Below are 10858 nucleotides of genomic sequence, written 5' to 3'. Positions count from 1 at the left end.
GATTTAACTTCCTGCTCCTTTCTGTCTCTGCAAACAATCCCTCCATTTTTTGCAATCACGAGAACCCTCATGTCAGAGGAGAGAGATGCGTTGTGGGTATGACGGCGGTCACACTCATCCCATTAGCAGCACAGACACATGACAGGAGACTGAGGAGTGCGGAAACCGAAATAAATGCATTCAGTCTGTTACTAACAATTTCTCCAATGACAGGACAGGAAAATTGTTGCTTCAGACAAACGGACAGACATGTTTTTATGAAAAGGTTCAAGCATATCACAAGGCTTTACTTGTTTTAACCCTGGGCAGCAGCACAAACATTCCTGAGGTCACAAAGCTGGTCAATCTGTTGCCTGACGTCTTGTTTACAGCCTCAGCTTAGACTTTGTTATGTCAAGCGTACCAGTCCCTCTCAGGCCATTTGCAGACCACCATATTTAGTTGACATGACATCTCTAGTCTCGAGTCTATCCACGATATCCACACTGAGAACACTGAGTCCTTGTCTCAGTTTAATTTTGTGTCGCTGTGTAGTTGGTGCAGTGTATCGAGACCAGAGTTCAGGTCCCTCATCTCTCATCAGCAACAGTTGGGTTTCCTCTTGGCGGGTGGGTGATCAGCCTCTGTGCTGTCTGTGAGCCCTGAGTGTAACACAAGATAAAAATAAAAGGCCTTTTAGATTCAAATTAACAACGTGAGCGTTACTGGAAGACATTGTCCTTTATTACGACGTACACTGGTCATGTAGATTCTTTCCGGTCAGTCCCATATAAAAGATATGAAGCAGTGTCTTTATAAGCAGGCCTGTTTCGATTTTTTTATATATATGTATATATTTTTTTGTTAGATTGTTTTGACAGTAAAAAAAAGAATGAACTGACTCAGCCTTGTATTCCAAATGTACTGATCCCAGCCCTGGACATGCAAGAGCCGCAGAGCATGTGGTGCAGCAATGCTTTGGTTCATATCTGAGAAAAACTGATTTTCATGCTTCAGACACAACTGAAGGACTTCATGTTTCCCTGTTGGCTGGAAAAATTTTTGAAAACTGAGAAAATAAAACTAAAGACTGTCATCATTATTAAGATCTGAATGTTTGAAAATAGAAGAGCACTTGAGAATGAATTTGGAAAATAAACCAAAGGCGTTGAATTTTGAGGAGCTGCACTCTTAACTATGAGACACCACTGAGCAAAATGACTCACTGATGATAATAATAATCATAATAATAACTCACTGATAATGTCGCCGACATGTCTCGAGCCGCTTTTCTCCAACTCGGACAAGACGTTGGCCTCAAAAGTCAGCGATGCCACGCGGAAGAAGAAATCATTGACGCCATCTCCTGGAATGATAACAGAGACAGAGAGGAAAGATTTTAATGATACAAAAAGACGTTAAAACACAAAACTAAAAGTCAGGTTTAGTGTGGCGTGTACGGTGCGGTGCGGTGCGAAGATTTGTTCACGTCACGTGTGTTTGACTCCCACCTGACTTTGCAGACACAGCCCAGTACTCTGCTTTGATTTCCTCAGACAGTCTGATGGCTTCCTGCTCTGTCTGATACAGCTGCTCAGGAGACTGAGGAGGGAAAGGAAAGGAAAGGAAAGGAAAGGGAACAAGGAAGTAGAGGAAAAGTGATGAAGGAGAACAACAAGCATTGGTCACGCTAAATTAAACTAAAACTAAAGATGGAAAGGATGATGTTCAGAGCTGCAACAAGTAGTCAACAGAAATTTTATTTTAAAAAAGTTTTGTTTTATTTTTTAGAGTACTTTTATAATTCAGGTCATAACATCATTTAACATGAACACTAGCATTTGGCACATTTTACTGTGTGCTGATAACTCGCTGTCACTATTATTTCCAGGGTAAAAAGTGCCTTTTATTGATTTAAGATAGCTGGAACCCAACATTTAATTTACAATGACAGAAAACAGATAAAAATGGCAAACCCTCAAATTCAATAAAAGATCAAAATTGTTTCTGGTTGATTTTCAGAGGATAAACTTGATCAATTAACTGGGTTAATTGATCAAGTTTCACATACACTGAGGTCCTTCTTGGTACCAACGAGGAACAGTAAAACACTGGATGGGTCGTTTTCCTTCATGGCGTCTTCCAACCACTGCCTACACACACACACACACACAAGTTAGTAACAAAACAACTTTTTTAATGGTATAATTAGATCATAATGGCGTATTCCTTACCTGGCATGTGCTAAAGAGCTCACACTGCTTAAATCAAACACCACTATAATGGCTGGAGGACCGCACAGAGACAAACAGTATGAGGACAAGTAAACAGACACAAACAAAGAGGTGTTAGTGCGAGACGCAAGCCTGTTGGTTTGCTCGCAGTCGCAGGTGAAACGGCGAACAGCAGAGTGGAGATTCACCTTGTGCTCCTCTGTAATACGTTGAAGCGATGCATTTGAAACGCTCCTGACCGGCTGTGTCCCACCTGAAAACAGATCACATTCGGCTTTAATTGTTCTGGTTGTATTTGCTAGAGAGAGAGGAGGACAAAATAAATAAATAAGTAAATAAAAAAGGAAGTGGTCATGATGGTTGCTTAAACAAACATGCTTGTTTTATTTTATTGTTGTTTATTATTGTTTTATTTTGTGGCTTTTCCCCCTTGTGTCCTGTTTAGCTTTTCATTTCCTGTCTTTGTCTGTTTTCCCTCCAGTTTTGATTGCTCACCTGTGAATAGTCTCCTTTGTCTATATATACTTGTGCTCTCCTTGTGTGCGTTGTCAGTTTGTCAGTGTTTTCTTTGGATTATTCTTTTGTGATCTTTTTACCTGGATTCCCTGCTGCCTTGTTCTGTTCTTCTTTCGAGTAAGTTTGTTTATTGACTTATAAGATTTATGTCTTTCGTTCACTTCACCTTTGTGTCCTGTCTGCAATTGGGTCCTCCATTTTGTGAGTCTACAACAACTACAGCGCTAGCTAACAAAAGAAGCCACAGCTACACTATGAACTCTGTGAGGATGCACTTTCAAATGCTAACGTCATTATGCTAATGTTTGGTAAAATGCTCATCACGTTCGCCATCTTGGTTCAGCCTGTTAGCATGCTAACATTTGTTCATTAACACTAAACAAAGCCCATCAGCTAAGGCTGATAGGAACATCATTACGTTTGCAGGTGTTTAATCATTATAAGTTCATAAGTTAAAATTTTGACTTTATGTTAGCTTGGTCAAAAATTATAACAATTCATCCTGAGTGGATAATGAACTCGTTTTTATAAAAATTTTATGGCAATCAATCCAGTAGATGTTGAGAACCACAAAGGATCACCACCATCATTAGGATTCATCCTCTGTAAAAAAAACAAACAAAAAAAACAAAACAAGAATGTATCATAATTTAGTGGAAATTCATCTCGTATTGAGATAATTCAGTGGGTAAGAGAAAGACTTCACTGTCTCTGGGTTATCAGCCTTAAAAGTACACTAACTCCACACCCACGCACTGACCAGAGCCAACATGGCGAAGGAAATCTGTTTAATTGAAGTCCACATAATAAGCTAACTGAATCCAGATGATGTCGCATAGCCTCAAAATGATCTAATCATGTGATTTTTTGCTCATATTTATAAATTGTTCAAACAGTGTGTGCACGTATTTATGATCGTATGAAGGTCTGGCAGCATTGTTGATCATCTGAACCCTGTTGATCGGTTCGAATTGGCTCGTTTAAAGCTGTGAACTGAGCGTTTCTCTGTGGCACATACTTACAGCTGTAAACTGAACGGAACACCGAGCACCTCGAAACGCTCCATCTCGAAATCCACCCCTATGGTTGCTTTGTAGTTCTTGTCAAACACACCCTTACGAAACCTCACAGGAACAAGGGTACAAGAATTTATATTAGTTGCAATTAATCACTCAACTATCAACCATTCATTGATTCCTTATTTATAAAATGTCAGAGATGATCATTTTGACTGATCAGCAGTAAGAAAAGAGTGAAACTAATGAATTACTTTTTATCTAGATTAAATACTGAATTATTGGAGAACAACACATACAATCATAAGTTTGATAATGAAAGTCGCATATGCTGAGAACTTCCCAGGATTTCCATGTGAATATGTGAGATTTGGAGCTAAAAGCTAAAAGATAAAGTAATAAAATTAACCTCTGATTTGAAGTCATCTACAATTTAATGAATGATACTGATTGGTGTAAAGACATTTGTAGCACTACAATCTGGTCCAACCGTGTTTTTGAGGTACTAATGAACTGCAGCTACATACAACTACAAAGGAAACAAATCAAACTAGAACTGAGTGAACCGTCTAAAAACACCCGCACAACCCTCTAAGTGATCAAATTATTCACGACTGCTTCTCACCTGCTGATGAGACATGTTTTCCCGACTGCGACATCTCCCACTACGATGACCTTGGCAATATTGAAGCTGGCAAAGAAAAAAAAAATCAATGCCAAAGTTTTGTCATTCAACAGGAGCATGAAATGCACAAACATGGTGAATAATGTGCAAACATCAATGCAAACCATCTGCAGGACCTGACACACTCACAGCCCCTTTAAGTGTTAATATACTTTAATACGGATGGACGGACAACAGTTCTGTTTTTTTACATGTTATACTTAAATAACCTGGTCAGAATCTTCACTCTCTGGTTATAATATGAGTCATAAGTAATTCATCAAAATGACAATGGAGGGCTGTCATTGCAATAGGTGACTTTGGTGGATTTAAAAAGTGGTGAAGCAGGTGGAGGTGACTGAGCCTTTTTATATAAGCCAGAATATCAGTGCATTGGGATGTGATGGGTGTGTTCAATGGAGCAGACACAGCATGACTTCAAGGCCACTGTGAGAATTAATTAATCTGATTTAAACACATCTTGCAGTGTGCGAGTGTGTGTGATAGTGGGGTATATTGTAACCCTTCTGTGGTCTTACTTCAGCGTACCCGTCTTCTGTACCTGGCACACAGCCTTCACCTGTGGGTGGAAGCTATCTTTGGTGTGCAGCGCCGCATTTGGACTAAAACACTGCAAAGGGAAAAAAAAACGGCACATTGAAGATAGGTAGAAGATAAGGCAAATAAAACTGAAACTATCTGACTCATCACATCTAATAAATTGTTGCCATCCAATGAAATCCTTGTGCTCCCAAAGTTTCAGCTTGACACGAGCCATCACACATCAGGCCCTACTTTCACAAATGTATACAGGGCTTCATTTGGCTGGTGAAACGTTCTCACAGAGGAGCATTAACAATCTTAAGATGGAATTAAAACAAAAATCACCAAGAGTTGAGTCTTAAGAACTTCATCAATACTAACACTGTTAGTGTGTATGTGTGTGTGTGTGTGTGTGTGGATGGGTAAATCTGTCTACACAGTCACATGGGGAGGACCCGCCTTACTTATGGGAACAAAATGCAAGTCCCTACAATGTAAATCATTACATACTGGGGTAAAGACTTGCTTTAAGGTTAGGGTTAAGGTTAAGGTTAGGATTAGACAGGTAATGTTGATTGTTATGATTAGGTGGTAGTTAAGCCTCCAGGAAATGAATGCAAGCCTATGTAATGTCCACAAAGGTGAGGGAAACAAGACTTTGTGTGTGTGTTACTAACCCTTGGTAGCTGTGTAATGACCCTGTCCTTCTTCACAGGTGGCAACATGCTGCTGGAGTCTATCAGCACACACACTCGCACACACCGTCAAGCTGCCAGTCACTTCAAAAAACACACACACACACACACACTTAACTTTTGTTTCCCCTCCACTCCTCCCACAAAACAGGAAAAAACACAACTAATGTCTTCCAAAGTTTTCCTGAAATAGAACAAATATCAGAAAGTTAACACATTGGAGTATTTGTTGTATTTTTCCATCAGTTTGCAGTTAACTACCATCAATGATAAACAGCATACAGAAAATGTAGATGATTCAGTGAACTAAATCAAATAAAGGTACTATCTTGTTGTAAGCATTTTGTTTTTCTTTTTAAGTGATATTTCTCAGTGGCAAGTCTTGTAGGTCATGGCTGAAGAAGTGTATTTGCAAATTAAGGCTGGTCCATCAGCAGGGTAGGAAAAAATAAAGCAAAACAAGAACAAAAGAGTCAGTTAAAGTAATTTTAATAGGATTACCTGAGAACAGCTGAATGCTAAAGGAAACGTCTTGGGGCTGCGGGGATGTGATGTGATATCCAGTCCGTCGAGAAAACGCATCCAGAGCAAAATGACGCTCACAGCAACGAGCCGAGTCTCCAGACAAAATCGAAATTAATGAGACTCTCGGTGTGGTTAGTTAAGATTACCAGCTGTTAAACAGCGCCCCCATGTGGCCGCAGGGACATCTAACTGTATTTGAGGACGATGATGATGAAATGCTTCACTTAATTGTCCCCAGATAAGATGGAGCTACATTTTCTTTCATTACTGACGATATTTTACTCAGTTTGTTTATTTTCTTTGTTGTCAGTGTGCAGAGAGGAGGCGACACACAGAGATGTAAGAACATTTACTGAAGTACAATTTTTGAGCCACTACAAGTTTTTATAGGCTACATAGCAGTAAAATTAGATCTGCTTTTATCAGCTACAACATAAGTAATTAATGCATCAGTAATCATAATTATTAATAAAAGATCAGTCCGATAGTGTAAAATGGCCTGTTCTACACAATAAGTACTTTTACATTTGGTTTTTTTGTACTTTTGTGCTTGAGTGAAATTTTGAATTGAGAACATTTACTTGTAACGGAATATTTTTATACTACTTTTACTTAAGTACAAGATCTGACTCCCAGAATTAAAGAAGAGATTCATTTACGTATATTTAGGACAAGTGAATATAAACGCAACAAGGTCTTTTTGCCCCTCTCTATAACTTCGCGAAAATCTGAAGAGATCATTCAAGCAAAAATGAAATGTCAGAGCCTACATTATCACCAGAAAATGAACATAAAGACAACAATAGCATGAAACAAAGCTCAGGGGGTGTAGAAGACTTGGAGCGTAAATTGGATTTAATTCTTATGCTCGATGCTATTTTCCCAGCACTCCGCTACGACAGGGGGCGACAGAGAGGCTTTGGCGTCGGTTTGAAGTGCGCTATAAAGCGAAAGAACAAGTGACGTCTTATTCCTGCGACTTCGGCGTATATAAACTTTGCTAACAGCTTTACTCTCTCTTTTGAGTTCACTTGTCCGTGGTGGAGCTGTGATAAGGTAGTTTCCGTTTAGGTTTTTGAGCGTGGTCAGTAAGTACAAGACCACAGTACTAACTGTTGTAAAAACAAAAAGAAAAAAAAATCACACACTTTACAGTTTGCGAAATAAGTTAAAACGTGATATCTGCCAGCTGAAGTGTAACGTTAGCGTTTTCCTGGAGGGCCTCGAGCAGCCACGTGGTTACTGAAAGATGGACGAGATGAGAGACAAAGTGAGGTTTGTTATTTCTTTTTCCCTTTATTTCAGCTGAAGTGTGTGTTTCACTACAAACACTAATCTGTTTATTCGTCTGTAATGTCCTATGTTCCATCTCAAACAGTGTTGTTGCTTTTTGAGCATGTTTTGGTATAGCTACATTTGTATTGAGCGTGAACTATCAGATGAGTTCAGAAATGTGACATTAAAGCTGATTGATGTACGGTCTTAATTTCCATTATCATTTATTTTTATTGCTTGTGTGTCGTTGTAGGTAGCAAGCAATGTGTTGATTAAAGCCGTGAATGTCTTGGTTTTCCTCAGGTGAGACTTGACTCTGGAAGCTTTTTGATGGAGTCTAACAAATCCTGTATTGGATACATGAGGTCTCCTCATGTTCAGAGGTGAGTGATGGTAAAATAAACCCAACTATCATATGTCTGCGGTGTGTCAGTGATGAAAACTGTGAATAGGAAGTGCCGTCTGATGCGATAACTGACGATATTTCATAATCACTGTTCTGAGCCTCCATAAACTGCATTTGATTATCAGTTGTGATTATCAGTCTTATCAAACTGTACTCTGGTAGTTATTTTATTTTGTTATTTTCCCCCCCTTTTTAAGACTGGTCAGAATGGGCTGATTCAAGATGGCCGAATGTCAAGACTCAGGTTGGTTTAATAATGAACCTCTTCTTGTGTCAAACATGCTATAGCCGTTAAACGTAGTGATGAAATCTAAACTGAAACAGCTGGAATTACCGACAGATGGTTCAGTGGTGACTCTTCGTTTTCTGAACATCAGATGATTCACTTGTTAATTGTCACAGTAAATGGACTAAATGAAACCGTTAACAAATCAAATCCTTGCTGTGTTCTCCTGTAGCTGAAAAACGAAACGATGTGTGTGAGCTGCCATAAGAGCTTGCTGAAGACCACGGGTGAATGATGGGTAAGCTGCTGCACTCATTAGTGTGATTATGTGAAAATTTTGCAACGATGAAAGCCTCGAGTAGGAAGTGCCGTCAGATGCGACAACTGACGATACCTTCTCCACTTTTCTGAACTCGAATGTTTCTCTTGTTTCCCAGGTAATATAGATGTCCTTTGCTACTGTTTATCTTATGTTGTTTTTCTTTCTCTTACAAGGTGCCTTTCAGCTCTGCGAGGTCCCGTCTAAGCCAGCTGACCGGAGACTTGATTTCCTGCAGGTGAATTTGCACTGTATGTTATAAAAATGGCAAATGGTTGCTTTTGTCATGATGAAACCTAAACTGAAATAGCTGGAATTACCGGCAGATTGTTCAGTGGTGATCATTGGTTTTCTGAACAGTTTGGGGAAAAAATGTCTCAGTTGTACTTCATTACTGCCGGTTTTTCACCAATTTGAATATCCTTGTTTCTAAAGGTGGAGCTGGTCGTTGAAGGTTCAACTGAATTAAAGTGGTTGAATGATTGAAATGCTCCTCGTAAGTACACATAGATTTTTTTTTTCCTTCCCTCTCTTTAAAATATAGTCAAAGGCCTTTAATCTCCCTAAAGCTAAATGTATCCTTGAGTAGCTTTGTCAGTGATGAAAACCTGGAATAGGAAGTGCCGTCAGATGCGACAACTGATGATGGTCTCTAATCCACTTTTCTGAGCTATAAGCTATAATTAAGGGAGGTTTGTTTTTAAAAAATACATTTGTTGATTCTACGTTTTCCACATCTGTTTTTATTCCAGGTGTCTTTCTGCCTGTCTGGTCCTGTCCCATGAAGATTGCTGTCGAGTGAGTCTCACAGGTGGCTTTTAAGCTGTGGTGCACTCAGCAGTAATACTTTGTTATGATGAAATCTAAACTGAAATAGCTGGAATTACCGGCAGATGGTTCAGTGGTGACTCTCGGTTTTCTGAACGTTAAGCAACAGCTTCGCGTATACATCACCAAAAATATTCTGCAGGCTAACTTCCTCTATCTTATCCTTCAGAGTTGGATCTAGTGGTTGCAGCAACTTGGCCTGAGCATACCTGCAAAGCTACATGTGGTAAGACATCTGTGTGATTTATCTGTAAGCTAAAGATGACAAAGCGGCGAGAATAATTACAGATTCTCTTAGACTTAATTTGGACTCCATCATCACCTTGTAGTCCTTGTTCTGCAGTGAAGTATAATCTTGAGAAAAGGATTTGCAGTAAACTAGTAAATAACACTTGGGGTGGATATCTGGGAATTTTCAGTTGCATGGGAACAAAAAGGGATTATGTGTATTGGTTCATCAAAGAAAAGGGTCAATGTCAAAAGAGGTTCGTCAGCTGATTTCATCCACCCACTGTCTGGCTTTCCCAGTCTGTAGTTTTCATTGTGGAAATCAGCTGATCTTAATCCACCATGTGTTTAATAAGGTGACTGTAACACCCTGTCTAGATGGCATTAACAACCAGCAGTTTGTTCAGTCGTGACTACAGATTTTCTTGACTAACTGAGCTACAGGGGTGCCCCAGGACCACAAATTTTCTAAAAGAAGTACATGTTGTTGATGTTCCAAAACTAATCTGGCACTCTCTTCTTCAGATGGCAAGAGGACTCGTGGCCACGGTTCTGAAGACGGGTGTCGACATGTTTGTCAAAAGCAGACTGATTATTTCTTTGAGACTGTAATAAAGTATTGAAACAGCCTGATAATGATGTCAGTGGTCTGACTTGTTGAACCTTCCCGGTGACAAACACAAAGCCAGTCTTTTAAAGGAGAACCCAAAGCTGATATTAATGTATAGTGTATATAGTCTGTAGGAAATAAAACGAATCTTTATGGTTAGTGATCCCTCCCAACCATCTGAGATGCACTAGAATGTTGGAAAATAAAACCACAAATGTGTACAGAAGGTTCTGTGCACCAAGCCCCCTCTGACTTTCATGCATTCATTAATATTCATCAAAAAATGCTGCAAATGTCAATTTGTTACTTAATGGAATCAAAAGATGACTGGATTTGTTTGAAAGTGTGGTGCTCTGCATGAAGCACATGGCTGGTGGCCACATTCATATTTGTAATTTTAAATATTGTTTCACTTTAAAAATGAAAACAGAAGCTTGTTGCACATTAGGAATCTCTTAGGACCAGATTAAAGCATTTTCTCATAAGAAAACTTTCTGTTAACACTCAGTGTTGAGACATTCAGGATCACAAACACACTCACTGGGCATTCTTAAGGTCTAACAAAAGCAAATATGTTTCTTTCCTCAGAACACATTTGCAAAAGTAACTTTCTGGAAATTTTAAAACCGTACACCCCGCAGTTAACTGGTTAATTTCCGGCTTTCTTGTTAGATTGGCGGGAGTGAGTTTTGCACCCATGTGCTCATGTATCCTTGCGATGTCTTTAAAAACTCTGCCTCATAGTGATACTGATGGTCGGATACTCCACAAGCACCTTTAAAAATTCTTTAGAT

The 10858-nt window shown here is 39.3% G+C and overlaps 1 protein-coding gene, 1 long non-coding RNA gene and 6 other non-coding genes across 9 annotated transcripts; 7 read left to right on the top strand and 1 right to left on the bottom strand.

The window, feature by feature from the left end:
- Positions 1 to 157: 157 nt before the first annotated feature.
- On the bottom strand, positions 158 to 6212 carry LOC124070532 (ras-related protein Rab-34-like). 2 transcript variants are annotated; one of them, XM_046410513.1, is made up of 11 exons: positions 6149 to 6212; positions 5630 to 5731; positions 4949 to 5040; positions 4371 to 4436; positions 3752 to 3853; positions 2402 to 2466; positions 2214 to 2265; positions 2051 to 2132; positions 1491 to 1581; positions 1238 to 1345; positions 158 to 641 (listed from the first exon to the last, which is right to left on the bottom strand). In XM_046410513.1, exons 2-11 carry the CDS (start codon positions 5675 to 5677, stop codon positions 580 to 582), a joined length of 768 nt encoding a protein of 255 aa, XP_046266469.1. In that variant the 5' UTR covers positions 5678 to 5731; positions 6149 to 6212; the 3' UTR covers positions 158 to 579. The 2 variants fall into 2 exon arrangements, with proteins under 2 accessions (XP_046266469.1, XP_046266470.1); XM_046410514.1 differs by lacking the exon at positions 6149 to 6212 and having other exon boundaries at positions 5630 to 5760.
- Positions 6213 to 7168: 956 nt separating this feature from the next.
- Positions 7169 to 10087, top strand: LOC124070533. The gene is made up of 9 exons (XR_006845201.1): positions 7169 to 7447; positions 7751 to 7830; positions 8051 to 8097; positions 8312 to 8377; positions 8575 to 8636; positions 8834 to 8894; positions 9151 to 9196; positions 9396 to 9452; positions 9980 to 10087. It is a non-coding gene; the product is annotated as an uncharacterized LOC124070533 (long non-coding RNA).
- LOC124071310 lies at positions 7876 to 7947 on the top strand. Its single transcript, XR_006845318.1, has one exon. It is a non-coding gene; the product is annotated as a small nucleolar RNA SNORD49 (small nucleolar RNA).
- LOC124071318 lies at positions 8152 to 8225 on the top strand. The gene has a single exon (XR_006845326.1). It is a non-coding gene; the product is annotated as a small nucleolar RNA SNORD65 (small nucleolar RNA).
- On the top strand, positions 8418 to 8492 carry LOC124071311. Its single transcript, XR_006845319.1, has one exon. It is a non-coding gene; the product is annotated as a small nucleolar RNA SNORD49 (small nucleolar RNA).
- LOC124071317 lies at positions 8683 to 8756 on the top strand. The gene has a single exon (XR_006845325.1). It is a non-coding gene; the product is annotated as a small nucleolar RNA SNORD65 (small nucleolar RNA).
- On the top strand, positions 8992 to 9069 carry LOC124071312. The gene has a single exon (XR_006845320.1). It is a non-coding gene; the product is annotated as a small nucleolar RNA SNORD49 (small nucleolar RNA).
- Positions 9250 to 9323, top strand: LOC124071316. The gene has a single exon (XR_006845324.1). It is a non-coding gene; the product is annotated as a small nucleolar RNA SNORD65 (small nucleolar RNA).
- Positions 10088 to 10858: the final 771 nt, after the last annotated feature.

Source organism: Scatophagus argus, chromosome 14 (assembly GCF_020382885.2).
Source record: "Scatophagus argus isolate fScaArg1 chromosome 14, fScaArg1.pri, whole genome shotgun sequence".
Lineage (NCBI taxonomy): Eukaryota > Metazoa > Chordata > Actinopteri > Scatophagidae > Scatophagus > Scatophagus argus.
This window is presented reverse-complemented; position numbering and strand designations above follow the sequence as displayed.